The 17382-nt window shown below is 42.8% G+C and overlaps 1 protein-coding gene across 1 annotated transcript in view; it reads right to left on the reverse strand.

The window, feature by feature from the left end:
- Nucleotides 1-408: 408 nt before the first annotated feature.
- Nucleotides 409-17382, reverse strand: part of LOC135525931 (kinase suppressor of Ras 2-like) — an 86789-nt gene continuing 69815 nt past the window's right edge. The window contains exons 11-15 of the mRNA XM_064954303.1: nt 16026-16122; nt 10273-10406; nt 3745-3879; nt 1100-1229; nt 409-453 (exon numbers count right to left, since the gene is read on the reverse strand). Of these exons, the coding sequence (XP_064810375.1) occupies nt 409-453; nt 1100-1229; nt 3745-3879; nt 10273-10406; nt 16026-16122 (541 nt within the window). The remainder of the gene's footprint in view (nt 454-1099; nt 1230-3744; nt 3880-10272; nt 10407-16025; nt 16123-17382) is intronic.

Consider the following 17382-nt stretch of genomic DNA (forward strand, 5'->3'; position numbering starts at 1 on the left):
TTGTTGTTTAGCGTCTATCTCTTTTGACATACTCAGCTGACTTCCAGAAGTGCCCTGGGTGGGAAAGGCGACGGTTCCGTTTTGGCAACTTTTCCAGCAGATCCACCAGCTTGGAGAAGCTGGGCCTTTCATCCTGCTCGAACGCCCAGCAAAGGAGCAGGATGTCCTGGAGAGAGAAAGAGACAGAACAGACTCCCCTTTAGAGACCCAGGTATATAAAGGAAACACCACTGGAGCGAAAGAGCCACAAGTGTAACTGGACAAAATTATGAATGCCACCCGATTCAGATAACTGTATTCTTCACTATGAGAGAACTTCTTGTGTGGAGTGGTTCAGAAAACACAAATAACTAAACAGCCAACAGAACATCCCAGACTGCCTAGACAGGTGTACCTGATAATTTAGTCTTATTCCAAGAACATTCCAGGAATGAAGATGCTCATTCTGAACACCTGGAAAATATTAAGCAACACAAACAATGCCAGAGACACATGCTGCACACACACACACACACACACACACACACACACACACACACACACACACACGCACACACACACACACACACACACACACACACACACACACACACACACACACACACACACACACACACACACACACACACACACACACACACACACACACACACACACACACACACACACACACACACACACACACACACACACTATACACGCACATGGATTTAGTACTATAGCTACGTATGTAGTAGTGGTGAAGTAGGGGTCTGAGGGCACAGTGTGTTGTTAAATCTGTGAATGTATTGATTTTTTTTTTTATTGTATAAACTGCCTTAATTTTGCTGGACACCAGGAAGAGTAGCTGCTGCTTTGGCAGCAGCTAATGGGGATCCATAATAAATACAAATAAACAAGTATGCAGATCACACATAAAAACAACCAGGTGTGGATCTTCGCTCTGTGAAGAAAAACAGTCAACAGTGCAGTATTACGAAGAACACCACTCAGCGATAACTCTTTGCCCAAAGACATACAATATGTACACCTACAACTAGTGAGCGACCTCTACCTGAAGTGTGGTACAACCAGTTTACCCTGTATGAGGAACACTCACCGATATCTCTTTGCCCATGCCGATCTGTGTGAGGTTGGGCTTCATCCCACTGCCCACCTGCCAGATGATAACCTCTGCTGGCTGGTTCTTGTAAGGCCACTCACGTGCATGCAACTCATACCAGATAGTGCTGCAGGGACAGTACGGGGGAGGGGGTCAGTTGGAGTGGATGTATGAAATATCCCATGGTTTACAAAATGGAAATGATGGCATTGTGCATTTAACTTTGTCACAGATAAATCCACGTGGTAGCATACCATGTGGGGTTGCCGCGTCTCTTTAAAATAAAATATATCCAGCACCCGCTCAGAGAGATTGGATGTATACATGTAATGTTTTCCTATAATGTTGACATTATTTAAAAAAAAATACTACAATAGATGTTCACACACAAGGGGTATCACACCAAGTTGAATATCTAAATGTGGATTTCTATACTGTATGTCTGTCGTGGTTGTCTGAATCCATTTAAAAGCCCCAGAAACCCCCACAATGAGTCTGACAGACAGACCACAAGTTTGCCTTTTTTAAAGAAACAGTCCTTTAATGTTGAGGAACTAACTTTATATCAAACCTGTTAGATGTAAATGATCTGATAAACAGTCCATTAACACATAGTCATACGTCATCAACATCGTCACAGCATCCTCTCTTAGCATTATGAGCAGCCATTTTTTCCACTGCCATGTCAACGACCGGGTTTGAGTAGCATAAAAATAGCATTCGGCCAAGACAGAAAAACACATGGAGGATTGTTGAATATGTAAAACAGCTTCAGGGGTCACCTCTAGGTAACACTAAGGCACCAACAGACCAGCTGGACAGTGGATGCATCCCAAATGGCACCCTATTCCCTTTATTCCCATAGGGCTCTGGTCTATATAGGGAATAGGGTGCCATTTGGGACTCATCCAGCGTGTGTGAATGCTGCATCCGTCCCCCTCAGACTGATTCAGTGACAGTCCCTCCATATGGGAGGGCATCTGAAAATGCAATTGTGTTAGGAGTCAACAGAGCAGGGTCCAGCCACGCAATTGCATCTGTGACGATCACAGAAGAAGAAAAAAACATAAATGGAAAGGCTGACCTAAAGCATGGAGTGTTATAACTAGGATAACAGAGTTGTTCCTGGTCAGACAGGTGGCCTGGAAAGACTCCTGGGCTTGGTTATTATAACCATTCCATACATGATTTGGGAGGGATGGATTTTTATTTAACTTTAACTTTATTTAACTTTATTTAACTAGGCAAGTCAGTTAAGAACACATTTTTATTTGTTCTACCAAAAGGCAAAAGGCCTCCTGTGGGGACGGGGGCTGTATACAGTATATATTAAATATTAAATATAGGACAAAACACACATCACAACAAGAGAGACAACACAACACTACATAAAGAGAGACCTAAGACATCAACATAGCAAGGCAGCAACACATGACAACACAGCATGGTAGCAACACAACATGACAACAACATGTAAGAAACAAAACATGGTACAAATATTATTGGGCACAGACAACAGCGCAAAGGGCAAGAAGGCAGAGACAACAATACATCACGCAAAGCAGCCACAACTGTCAGTAAGAGTGTCCATGATTGAGTCTTTGAATGAAGAGATTGAGATAAAACTGTCCAGTTTGAGTGTTTGTTGCAGCTCGTTCCAGTCACTAACTGCAGCGAACTGAATAGAGGAGCGACCCAGGAATGTGTGTGCTTTGGGGACCTTTAACTGAATGTGACTGCCATTGTATGTGGAGGATGAGGGTGGCAGTAGATATCTCAGATAGGGGGAGGAAAGACTCCTGGGAGGGTTTTTATAAAGAAGCATCAAACAGTGTGTCTTGCGACGGGTATACAGAGATGACCCGTTTACAGAGGAGTATAGAACGCAGTGATGTGTCTTATAAGGAGCATTGGTGGCAAATCTGATGGCCGACTGAGAACATCTAGCCTCTTGAGAGCACCCTTACCTGCCGATCTATAAATTATGTCTCCGTAATCTAGCACGGGTAGAATGGTCAACTGAATCAGGGTTAGTTTGGCAGCTGGGGTGAAAGAGGAGAAAGAGGATACCAAGTCTAGATTTAACTTTAGCCTGCAGCTTTGATATGTGCTGAGAGAAGGACAGTGTACTGTCTAGCCATACTCCCATTCTCCAGTACTTGTATGAGGTCAAGCTCTAAACCCTCAGAGGTAGTAATCACACCTGTGGGTAGAGGGGCATTCTTCTTACCAAACCACATGATCTTTGTTTTGGAGGTGTTCAGAACAAGGTTAAGGGTAGAGAAAGCTTGTTGGACACTAAGAAAGCTTTGTTGTAGAGAATTTAATTTAACACAAAATCCAAGGAGGGGCCAGGAGATGGATTAGGACCTACAAAAAAACTAAACAAAAAAAATTATAATATGTGTCTTGCTGGTGTCAAATCAAATTTCCCCTTGTGGGATAACGTTGATTCAAATGAATTCAATTCAATAAAATCAGGCTTGAAAATCCAATGAAAACAAGACAGAGACTGGAAAAACCATCAGAGTAAAGAGGCCCCTAAAACACTCCTCAGAACAAAGAGAAGAGCTATGGGCCCTGGTCAATAGTAGTACACTAAATAGGGAATAGTGTGCCATTTGAGATGTAGCTGTACTCACCCGAAAGCAAAGACATCTGACTGTTTGGAGAAAGGCAGCTTGTCCTCCTCTGTTTCAGGGGAGAGCTGAGAGACTATTTCAGGGGCCAGGTGACAAAGCCATCCACTGGGGATTCTCAGTTTGTCCTCTCTACGGCTACAGAAAAGAGACAGGACACAGTCAGAATTCTGTGATGTGGTGTGTGGTGATTATTCATATTTATCTCAACGTTTAGGACGGCCATTTTCCTTTTCTAATTGTTCAGGATTTCCAAATTTCATCCCTCCACAGAAGTTGTAGTCAAACGTTTAAACATTTTTGTGCCATTTAATTTTGATCTAAATACAGAATAACTGCTTATGGTTCATTTAAACACTGGAAAAACTTTGAATGGAATTAAAGCAGCATTTTGTCTCAAGGTTGAATCTGTCCTTTCCTTCCTCACCCGTTAGTCCAAACGAACCCTGACTGAAAAATCCTGGATGCAATCAAACCCCATTAGAAATTCTAATTCCTGATGACTCAGTCAGCCTCTCCACTCTGTCTCCACTATGTTCCAAACTGCCTATCTCCCTCTCTCGATCTCTCTCCCTCCCTCTTGCTGTCTCTCTCCCTCTATTCACAACTACTTCAAAATGCATCCTGAGTGCTTACTCAGATAGACAGGCACACTGCCAGCTCTCTAACACAGCACAGTAGAGAACTGGTGTGGGTATGTCCATCCAATGGTACTGTATCTGTCTAGTCTAGCCCATGAGTATTCATAGTAACAGTATTGTCATGATGACAGTTAACAATCCGTTGAGTCATAAAGCCGATGGTTTAATTTAACTCCCAACTGAATCTGATGATATTCTATCTCTAATGTCTATTCTATTCTATTATAACTATATATATTCTATTCTGTTCTCTATTCTATAACGGAGATATACACTGCGTGTACAAAACATTATGGACACCTGCTCTTCCATGACATAGGCTGACCAGGTGAGACCAGGTGAATCTATGGTCCTTTATTGATGTCACTTGTTAAATTCACTTCAGTCAGTGTAGATGAATGGGAGGAGACAGGTTAAAGAAGGATTGTTAAGCCTTGAGACAATTGAGATGTGGATTGTGTACAGTGCAATCAGAAAGTATTCAGACCCTTTGACTTTTTCCACATTTTGTTACATTACATCCTTATTCTAAAATGTATTAAATAATTTCTTGCCCCTCATCAATCTACACACAATACCTCATAATGACAAAGCAAAAACAGGGTTTTAGAAATTACATAAGTATTCCGACCCTTTACTCAGTACTTTGTTGAAGCACCTGGCAGTGACTACAGCCTCAAGTCTTCTTTGGTATGATGCTACAAGCTTGGCACACCTGTATTTGGGGAGTTTCTTCCTTTCTTCTCTGCAGATCCTCTCAAGCTCTGTCAGGTTGCACGGGTAGCGTTGCTGCACAGCTATTTTCAGGTCTCTACAGAGATGTTCGATCAGATTCAAGTCTGGGTTCTGGCTGGGCCACTCAAGCACATTTAGAGACTTATCCCGAAGCCACTCCTGCATTGTTTTGGCTGTGAGCTTAGGGCCGTTGTCCTTCACCCCAGTCTGAACCTTCGCCCCAGTCTGAGGTCCTGAGCACTCTGAGGCAGGTTTTCATCAAGGATCTCGCTGTACTTTGCTTGGTTCATCTTTCCCTTGACCCTGACTAGTCTCCCAGTCCCTGCCACTGAAAAACATCCCCACAGCATGATGCTGCCATGGCACGTGTGGAAGAACACAAAGCTTTATCCAATTGACAATTAATATTGACGTAAAGAGTGTGATTTGCGACACAACTAAATAAAAGATACAGCATAATATGAAACGATAGATCTTTTTCTATTGTCACACGATATCTATCGTCATATCGCCAGGTATGGTGCCAGGTTTCCTCCCGACGTGTTGCTTGGCACTTAGGCCACAGAGTTAAATCTTGGTTTCATCAGACCAGAGAATCTTGTTTCTCATGGTCTGAGAATCCTTTAGGTGCCTTTTGGCACACTCCAGGTGGGATTCCGTCTGGCCACTCTTCCATAAAGGCCTGATTGGTGGAGTGCTGCAGGACGGTTCTCCCATCTCCACAGAGGAACTCTGGAGCTCTATCAGAGTGAACATCGGGTTCTTGGTCACCTCCCTAACCAAGGCCCTTCTCCCCCGATTGCTAAGTTTTGCTGGGCGGCTAGATCTAGGAAGAGTCTTGGTTTTTCCAAACTTCTTCCATTTAATAATGATGGAGGCCACTGTGTTCTTGGGGACCTTCAATGCTGCAGAAATGTGTTGGTACCGTTACCCAGATCTGTGCCTCGACACAATCCTGTCTCTGAGCTCTACGGACAATTCCTTCAACATCATGGCTTTGTTTTTGCTCTGACATGCACTGTCAACTGTTGGACCTTATATAGACAGGTGTGTACCTTTCCAAATAATGTCCAATGAATTAGGTGGACTCAAATCAAGTTGTAGAAACATCTCAAAGATGATCAATGGAAACAGGTTGCACCTAAGCTCAATTTTGAGTCTCATAGCAAAGGGTCTGAATACTTATGTAAATGCGGTATTTCAGTTTTTATTTTTAATAAATTAACGATTTTCGCTTTGTCATTATGGGGTATTTATTGTGTGCAGATTGATAAAAACATGTAATTTAATACATTTTATAGAATACGGGTGGAACAGAACAAAATGTGGAAAAAGTCAAGGGTCTGAATACTTTCTAAATTACACTATATGTATGCCATTAAGACGATGAATGGGCAAGGCAAGAGATTTAAGTGCCTTTGAACAGGGTATAGTAGGTACCAGGCGCACCATTTTGTGTCAAGAAATGCAACGCTGCTGGGTTTGTCATGCTCAACAGTTTCCCATGTGTATCAAGAATGATCCACCATCCAAAGGACATCCAGCCGACTTTACACAACTGTGGGAAGCATTGGAGTCAACATGGGCCAGCATCCCTGTGCAACGCTTTCGACACCTTGTAGAGTCCATGCCCTGACAAATCGAGGCTGTTCTGAGGGCGAAAAGGAGTGCAACTCAATATTAGGAAGGTGTTCCTAATGTTTTGTACACTCAGTGTCTGCAGGATAATATTCAGGGGCATGATTGTTTGTACAGCTTCTCAATGCTCTCCCCTCCTCTGCTATGGCAAACAGCCATGTTATTCAGATGATGAAGTTCATTGAATTGAATTGAACATAATGTTCCTGCTCAGAGTGGGGCGTTCAATAAATGCTTGTCTTGTCATTCTGTCAGACCTACTAATTAGCTAGCCATTTTGCTGTCCAATTAAAACATTTAGGCAGAAATAAATAAATAAATAACAACACAAACGAGTCGCGGAACTGACTGAGGCTCGAGTGATGCTACCCACGTCACACCAAGATATCTGTTCTCAGAAATGTATTTAACTTTGAAAGGAGAGGGTTCTGGGTATTTATGACAATACAAAAGGTCCAATGAGTGTGCAGTAAGAAGCCAGGTGGCGGGTGTACCATCGAAAAACAGCAACAAAAACATGTTTTTTTGCTTTCTTATCAACTAAGAGATGCCAAGAACGTCAAACGATAACCGGGAAAACTGTAGGCCCTACTGTGGCCATTGTGAACATTAGCAGGCAGTGTTTTCATAGAGGCTATTGAAAACATTCTACAGTCGTGGCCAAAAGTTTTGACAATGACACAAATATTAATTTCCACAAAGTTTGCTGCTTCAGTGTCTTTAGATATTTTTTGTCAGATGTTACTATGGAATACTGAAGTATAATTACAAGCATTTCATAAGTGTCAAAGACTTTTAGTGACAATTACATGAAGTTGATGCAAAGAGTCAATATTTGCAGCTTTGACCCTTCTTTTTCAAGACCTCTACAATCCGCCCTGGCATGCTGTCAATTAACTTCTGGGTCACATCCTGACTGATGGCAGTCCATTCTTGCGTAATCAATGCTGGGAGTTTGTCAGAATTTGTGAGGTTTTGTTTGTCCACCTGCCTCTTGATTGACCACAAGTTCTCAATGGGATTAAGGTCTGGGGAGTTTCCTGGCCATGGACCCAAAATATTGATGTTTTGTTCCCCGAGCCACTTAGTTATCACTTTTGCCTTATGGCAAGGTGCTCCATCATGCTGGAAAAGGCATTGTTCATCACCAAACTGTTCCTGGATGGTTGGGAGAAGTTGCTCATGGAGGATGTGTTGGTACCATTATTTATTCATGGATGTGTTCTTAGGCAAAATTGTGAGTGAGCACCACTCCTTTGGCTGAGAAGCAACCCCACAGATGAATGGTCTCAGGATGCTTTACTGTTGGCATGACACAGGCCTGATGGTAGCGCTCACCTTGTCTTCTCCGGACAAGATTTTTTCCGGATGCCCCAAACAATCGGAAAGGGGATTCATCAGAGAAAATGACTTTACCCCAGTCCTCAGCAGTCCAATCCCTGTATCTTTTGCAGAATATCAGTCTGTCCCTGATGTTTTTCCTGGAGAGAAGTGGCTTCTTTGCTGCCCTTCTTGACACCAGGCCATCCTTCAAAAGTCTTTGCCTCACTGTGCATGCAGATGCACTCACACCTGCCTGCTGCCATTCCTGAGAAAGCTCTGTACTGGTGGTGTCCCAATCCCGCAGTTGAATCAACTTTAGGAGACGGTCCTGACGCTTGCTGGACTTTCTTGGGCGCCCTGAAGCCTTCTTCACAACAATTGAACCGCTCTCCTTGAAGTTCTTGATGATCCGATAAATGGTTGATTTAGGTGCTTACTGGCAGCAATATCCTTGGCTGTGAAGCCCTTTTTTTGCAAAGCAATGATGACGGCATGTGTTTTCTTGCAGGTAACCATGGTTCACAGAGGAAGAACAATGATTCCAAGCACCACCCTCCTTTTGAAGCTTCCAGTCTGTTATTCGAACTCAATCAGCATGAAAGGGTGATCTCCAGCCTTGTCCTTGTCAACACTCACACCTGTGTTAACGAGATAATCACTGACATGATGTCAGCTGTTCCTTTTGTGGCATGGCTGAAATGCAGTGGAAATGTTTTTGGGGGATTCAGTTCATTTGCATGGCAAACAGGGACTTTGCAATTTATTGCAATTCATCTGATCACTCTTCATAACATTCTGGAGTATATGCAAATTGCCATCATACAAACTGAGGCAGCAGACTTTATGAAAATTAATATTTGTGTCATTCTCAACTTTTGGCCACGACTGTACACTGCAAGTCAACTAGCACAAGAGGAAATACTAAAACAACCATCTCCAGGTTTTCTCTTTGTTCTGCATTGCGGTACCAACAGTTCCTGAAAACCATCCTAACACAATGAGCAGAGTGATTCACAAAGTCTTCACAAATCTTAGAATCTTTAAATGTTATTTTAGAATCTTTAGAATTCTTAGTCTGCCTTTGTCCATAAACACAATGCTCTATGGCTCTCTGCTTGTGTCTAGTCGTGGGAGATGTTCACTATACGTAGTATTGATTTCACAGCAAACCTAAAATGGGAGCTAGCTACACTGGGAACGAACAATAGACAGGATAAGATCTAGGTGCATGTTGCATCATTTCAATGCATTGCATAACTGTCTGTCTACAGCAACTCCTCAGCATCTAGTTTGAAAGAGGCTTATGGTTTTAATGAGCTGATAAGAATGCCATTACGAACTATTGTTCATCACCTATACTCTTCCATCCATGGTGATGCAATGCACTCCTCCGCAACCCCAGGGTTAAACTGTGTTGTGCGAACTTGTTGAAAACACACTATGCAAGTCAGTTATATAATCAACATCTTTTTTGATTATAATAATTAGTAGCACAAAGCATGTGTTATCCTCTCACATTCATTAGCTGGAAAGCATCTCACACCTACTGCTAGATATTTTTAATTGATGTCGCAATTAAATAAATACAAAAATCCATTATGACAAATCCGATCCAGTCAATTATAGAAGTTATCTCAACATACATGTCAATCAAAATCTATAGAGACATAAACTTACTGCATAGAAAACAAAAAAAACATGCACACACACACAACACGTTGATAACCTGTTGAGTTGCTCCATTTCTAGATCAAAGATGTATTACATTTCCTTGCTGCTTATATAGTTTTATGTCTAAGTTGGATTAGTATTCCTTGCTGTGTGAAAGTTGTGGCTGTTAGCATTCCAGGGAGAAGCCATGTCAGTGAGCAGTCATTTCAGCACAGCGGTAGCAGCCAAGATAGACTTGAATCACTCTCAGGGAGAATTAAAAAAAAAAGAGATTAGCACCAATCCATATAATTTTCCACTAAAGAGTATAATCATCACTGCAATATAATAACTGTCACAACAGTAGGTGTTACTAACGATGCGCCTCCCTGTGTGGTTTAGCGCTGATGTTTTATTTTTGTTTTCTATGTATCCTTTTTTAAACCAGGAAGTCCCTTCAGACAAAGAATCACTTTTTTGAGGGAGACCTTAGTTGAACCCCCCCCCCAAAAAAAGTTTTTTGAGTACAACAGTAGCTACGCACCTGCCAGCTTGCAGAACCCCAGATATGGTGAAAAGTCCAAAGTCTGTGATGACCACTTTGCCATTGTCGTAGAAGACATTCCTGGACTTCATATCCTTGTGTAGGATCCCCTTGGCATGGAGATAGCCCATCCCCTTAAAACAATACAAACAAATAAACAAACAACACAAACAATATAACTCATAGGAGTCTAGGTTGAGTCACTGTAAAGCATTTTGTGACTAATGTCACAATAAACCTGACTGAAGTTGCTTGATTGATCTCATTCCAACCACATTCTCTATGACATGTATTGACCATGCTGTGCTACAGATAACATTGAAACACTAATCATGATGTTACCTATAAACCATATATACTGAGTATACCAATCATTAGGAACACCTTCCTAACATTTAGTTGCACCCCTTCCCCCATTTTGCCCTCAGAACAGCCTCAATTAGTTGCAGCATGGACTCTACAAGGTGTCGAAAGCGTTCCACAGGGATGCCCATGTTAGCTCCAATGCTTCCCACAGTTGTGTCAAGTGAGCAGGATGTCACACATACACAATCCATGTCTCAGCTATGGTTATTGTAAGTAATCTAATTTATGTTCCTTTAACTCTGCCTTCTAATGAGTTTATACAAACTGTCATCTCCTACCATTCTGATAGATTGGAGATGTTAATAATTTGGTTGTTATTCAATTGGTTATCTCTAGGCAGATGCCCCAGACACGTTTAAATGTTAGAGCAATCAATAGCAAAATCTTTCTTGTGAATGACCTCATTACTAAGCGCAAAGTTGATTGCATGTTTCTCGCGGAAACATGGCTGTCTTCAGACTGTAGTGTCGCTTTTTTCAAAGCCTCCCCCCCAGACTACAGCTCAGAAAAGGGTGTGGGGACAGCCTCTATTATTACTAGTGCTCTCTGCTGTAAGGACATTTCATTTGGTGACTTTGGGTCTTTTGAGCATCATGCTATACTGTTTAAATGTCAGCCACCAGTACCTTGTATAGGCCACCAAAGCACTGCCCTACTTTATTTACTGATTTCTCTGAACTATTGTCTATTGTCCTTGAGAACTATGATAAAATCATTGTGTTGGGTGATTTTAATATTCATGTTGACAAGGAGACTGACTCCAAGGCCATTGAATTTCTGAATATTTTGAGCTCTTTGGACTTTATCCAACATGTTACTGGGCCCACCCATAACCGCGGCCATGCTCTGGACCTGATTATTACCAAAGGGCCTTTCCATTGACATATCCTCTATTGTTTAGGTTGCCTTATCTAAACACCACTGTGTATTTTTAATACCTTGTTGCCCATAGCACAGGGTAATACTGAACACATTATTAAGAAATGCTTACCTCTGAAGTTGCTACAGATTTTTCTTGAGTGTATGAACAATACTCCATCACCTATTCTGCCTTCCTTTTGTGATGATTTAGTTGATAACTTTAATATCAAATTAAGGACAACCATTGATGCCATAGCTCGAATAAAGATGAAAAAGTCCACATCCAAACGGAGAGCCCATTGGATGAGTGAGGAAACTAATACATTAAAGAGAAACTGCAGAAAGGCAGAGCGGAAGAGGAAAAAGTAAAAGTTGCAGGTCCATTACGATATTCTGAGTGAGCAACTTGGCATATACGTATAACAATGCCAGATGGGCAAATTTTTCTAACTTGATCACTAATAATTAAAATAATTTGAGAGTGCTCTTCTCGACCATTGATGGCCTGATAAATCTTACCCCCGCAAACCTATGTGAACCTTCTTCCCCATCTAAATGTGATGAGTTTGTAGCATATTTCAGAGATGATATAACAAACATTGGGCTGGGTATCAGTCAAGCAAGACCTGATGATACGTGCCCTAGCCTACAATGGTTGACACAGACATGCTCAGGAAAGACCAATGGCGCCGAAGAAGAAAGCAGACGTTTTACACGCCCCCAACCAATTGTGTTTTTTTTGTTCATTTATTTGCGTTGATTGTAACTTGTTTTTTTACTAATTTTGTATATAATGTTGCCGCTACTGTCTCTTATGACCGAAAATAACTTCTGGACTTCAGGACTGCGATTACTCACCATGGACTGGCAGAATCCTTTTTTTCCTTTAACGAGTCTGACAAGACTGACGTGAATGATATACTGCTTTCTCTGGAACAGGCTCAGATCCCTGTGATTTGCATGAAGAGGAGGCGGAGAAAGAGGGGCCAGAAGGCGGGCTGCCTTCTGAGAATTCGTAGGCGATCGAATAAACCCCCACTTCCTTCCATTCTGCATGCAAACGAGCAATCTTTGGAGAATAAAATCGATGACCTACGGACAAGATTAAACTCCCAACGGGACATTCAAAACTGTAATATCTTATGCTTTATGGAGTTGAGGCTGAACGACGACACTATCAACATACAGCTGGCTGGTTATAAGCTGTACCGGCAGGATAGAACAGTGGCATCTGGTAAGACAAGTGGCGGACTATGCATTTTTTAAACAGCTGGTGCACGATATCTAAGGAACTCTCGAGCTATTGCTCACCTGAGGTAGAGTATCTCATGATAAGCTGTAGACCACACTATCTACCTAGAGAGTTTTCATCTGTATTTTTCATAGCTGTTTTACATACCACCACAGTCAGAGGCTGGCACTAAGACAGCATTGAATGAGCTGTAATTCCGCCATAAGCAAACAAGAAAACGTTCACCCAGAGGCGGCAATCCTATTAGCCGGGGAATTTCATGCAGGGAAACAAATACCATTTTAGCAAATTTCTATCACCATGTTAAATGTGCAACCAGAGGGGAAAAACTCTGGACCACATTTACTCCACACAAAGAGATGCATACAAAGCTCTCTATTGCCCTCCATTTGGTAAATCTGACCATAAGTCTATCCTCCTGATTCCTGATTACAAGCAAAAAATTAAAGCAGGAAGCACCAGTGACTTGATCAATAAAAAAGTGGTCAGATGAAGCAGATGCTAAGCTGCAGGACTGTTTTGCTAGCACAGACTGGACTATGTTCCGGGATTCCTTCGATGGCATTGAGGAGTACACCACATCAGTCATTGGCTTTATCAATAAGTCATCATCCCCACAGTGACCATTAGTACAAACCCTAACCAGAAGCCATGGATTAAAGGCAACACCCGCACTGAGCTAAAGGCTAGAGCTGCCCCTTTTAAGGAGCAGGATTCTAACGCAGAAGCTTATAAGAAATCCTGCTATGCCCTCCGGAAGAACCATCAAACAGGCAAAGCTTCAATACAGGACTAAGATCGAATTGTACTGCACCGGCTCTGACGCTCGTCGGATGTGGCAGGGCTTGCAAACCATTACAGACTACAAAGAGAAGCACAGCCGAGAGCTGCCCAGTGATACGAGCCTACCAAACGAGGTAAACTACTTCTATGCTCGCTTTGAGGAAAATAACACGGAAACATGCATGAGAGCACCAGCTGTTCCCGGAAGACTGTGGGATCACGCTTTCCGCAGCCGATGTGATTAAGTCCTTTAAACAGGTCAACATTCACAAGGCAGCAGGGCCATACGGATTACCAGGACGTGTATTGCGAGCATGCGCTGACCAACTGGCAAGTGTCTTCACTGACATTTTCAACCTCTCCCTGTCCGAGTCTGTAATACCAACATGTTTTAAGCAGACCACCATAGTCTCTGTGCCCAATAACACTAAGGTAACCTGCCTAAATGACTACCGACCCGTAGCGCTCACGTCTGTAGTCATGAAGTTATTTGAAAGGCTGGTCATGGCTCACATAAACACCATCCCAGAAACCCTAGACCCAATCCAATTTGCATACCGCCCTAACTGATCCTTAGTGATGACACTAAGGTAACCTGCCTAAATGACTGTGGTAGGCCTGATCACCGACAACTATGAGACAGCCTATAGGGAGCAGGTCAGAGACCTGGCCGTGTGGTGCCAGGACAACAAGACAAAGGAGATGATTGTGGACTACAGGAAAAAGAGGACCGAGCACACCCCCATTCTCATCGACAGGGCTGCAGAGGAGCAGGTTGAGAGCTTCAAGTTCCTTGGTGTCCACATCACCAACAAACTAACATGGTTCAAGCACACCAAGACAGTCGTGAAGAGGGCACGACAAAGCCTATTTCCCCTCAGGAGACTGAAAAGATTTGGCGTGGGTCCTCAGATCCTCTAATGGTTCTACAACTGCACCATCGAGTGCATCCTGACTGGTTGCATCACTGCCTTGTATGGCAACTGCTCGGCCTCCGACCGCTGGGCACTACAGAGGGTAGTGCGAAAGGCCCAGTACATCGCTGGCGCCAAGCTTCATGCCATCCAGGACCTCTACACCAGGCAGTGTCAGAGGAAAGCCCTAAAAATGGTCAAAGACTCCAGCCACCCTAGCCATAGACTGTTCTCTCTGCTACCACATGGCAAGCGGTACCGGAGCTCCAAGTCTAGGTCCAAGAGGCTTCTAAACAGCTTCTACCTCCAAGCCGTAAGACTCCTGAACATCTAATCAAATGCCTACCCAGACAATTTGCATTGCACCCCCCCCCCTTTTACACCGCTGCTACTCTCTGTTGTTATCATTTATGCATAGTCACTTTAATAACTCAATCTAAATGTACATATTACCTCAACTAACCGGTGCCCCTGCACATTGACTCTGTAAAAGACACATTGACCCCCTGTGTATAGTCTCGCTATTGTTATTTTACTGCTGCTCTTTAATTAATTATTAGACTGTATTAATGATTTAATGGCTCCCAACTTCCTCCAGCTAAATCAAGACAATACCGAGGTACTTATTGTTGGAGCCAAAGCACAGAGAGAGAATCTGGCCGCACATTTGAATTCACAGGCAATAAAGTAAAAAGAAAAAACCTAGGTGTTATTTTAGAATCTGAACTTGATTGCGAATTTCACATTAGGAATGTGACCAAAATAGCTTTTTACCACCTGAGGAACATTGCCAAATGCGGCCGTTTCTCTCTCGGGCTGATACAGAGAGACTCATCCATGTTTTTATTACAAGCAGGCTTGACTACCATAATGCTCTCCTGTCTGATCTACCCAAGAAAGCCATTGGTCAACTGCAAAATATACAGAATGCTGCAGCACGTGTACTGACCAAGACCAGACGGAGAGCACACTGCCTGTGAGTTTTAGAATTCATTTGAAACTTCAATTGTTTTTTAAATCAATCCACGATTGTGACCCCAATATATGCCAGACATGCTTTTAAATTATGTACCCAGTAGGTCCCTCAGGTCCTCCTGCACTGACCTTTTAACTATCCCAAAGCCTAGGACCAAGAGGCATGGAGAGGTAGCCTTCAGTTACTATGCCCCGAGCCTATGGAAGAGCCTGCCAGAGAACCCAAGGGGTTCAAAGAGATCTCAAAACGCACCTTTTTAGCTTTGCTTTTCCTTAGGATGCTTTTAAGTCGTTCAGTTTTATTGTTATTCTTTTGTTTTTTATCCTCTTATGTTTGTTGTGTAGTAAATATTTCAGTTTTATTTTTCCTGTGAAGCACATGTGTTTGTGCTGTATAAATAAAGCTTGATTTGACTTGATCGTCTCAAGGCTGTCTCCTCCCCTTCATCTATACTGATTAAAGGGGATTGAACAAGTGACATCAATAAGGGATCATAGCTTTCACCTGGAATCCCCTGGTCTGTCTATGTCATGGAAAGTGCAGGTGTTCTAAATGTTTTTTTTACACTCAGTGTATATATTGCATGTTTCATTTTTCTGACCTTAACCATCTCCTGGGCGATCTGTCTGGTCTTGTTGACATCCAGGATGACTTTGGCATCCCTCACCACCGAATATAGAGTCCTTCCCTTACACAAGCTGAGAGAGAGATAGACATTACACCTTAACAACACATCATACTATACATTAGAATAGAGTAGAGTAGAATAACATATTCATCTTCACAGCAAGAGATACATTGCTTCATGAAATCATATGCTATGTTTTTTTTACCATGGGGGCATTGTTAATTAAATTAAATTAATGAAATATGCACAATGATGATGGTATCACTTCTAGTGTAGGGAAAACCCATCCTGTCATGCCAACCCCTACTGGTGATATATCCTCTAATCACATTACATTACATCGCCAATTGACCACAAACTGAGCATTTGGCTTTGTAGTGGAGGAATAACTGGTGTGACATCTATCCCCAAGGCCCCTTGTTTGGGCTCAGAGGGAAGGCGAAGGATGAGAGCAGAAAACAACTAAAGCCAGGGGCTGCCTGCAATCTTTCTATCCACTACTGGTGAATCATAGAATGGTTCCACGAAAGCAATGTCCTCTGATCATTTTGAGCCGCTGACTACTCAACTGCACAGTATGTCATTATCATTTAATCAAAACAAGCGTAGGCCATATTTTATACCAGACCATTTTGCTGTCATGTTGAAGGCCCTTGTGAAAGTATGGAGCTTCACTGTCATTAAAATGTAGAAGGATTCCTTGATTCTTGTCAAGGTTGGGCATGAGAGGTCAGGGGGGAGGTGGAGAGGGATGGGAAGAGGAGGAGGGGGAGGAGATATCAAAGGAAGTTTCATCCCAGAGTGCAGAATTACATCTACTCGCCCCAATAGTGCCTCTCCCCTCCTAACCCTCACACCCCTCCTCTCACCCCAAAGCCTTCCCCCTCACCTCATCCTCCCATCCCCCTCACCCCTTCCACTCACCTCCATACCCCCTGCTCATAACCCCGAGCCTTTCCCCTCACCCCGACTGTGATGGCTTGACGCAGATAGGTGACATCCAGATGACCTGAGGGTCAGCTGATACCAGAGCTTCATGCATATTCATTCAACCAAGTCGTAAGGTGACAGGAGCCATTTTTAGCATCTCTCTGGGCCCTCTGTGGTTCCAGATGACGAGGCAGGGGGCCTTATGTCGCCTGATGTTGCACCATCACCGTCAACAACTTCAGGTACCGTTAAAGATCCATGGATGTCATCAATCACTGCCATACCTCATTGAAGAGTGGGTGTGCCGTACGCACGTCCGGGTGTGCGTGCATGCATGTGCGTGTACTGAAGGTTTTGAAAAGAGCCAGGGATGGCACTCTTTCTTTATCAAAAGCAAATA

Source organism: Oncorhynchus masou, chromosome 1 (genome assembly GCF_036934945.1).
Source record: "Oncorhynchus masou masou isolate Uvic2021 chromosome 1, UVic_Omas_1.1, whole genome shotgun sequence".
NCBI lineage: Eukaryota > Metazoa > Chordata > Actinopteri > Salmoniformes > Salmonidae > Oncorhynchus > Oncorhynchus masou.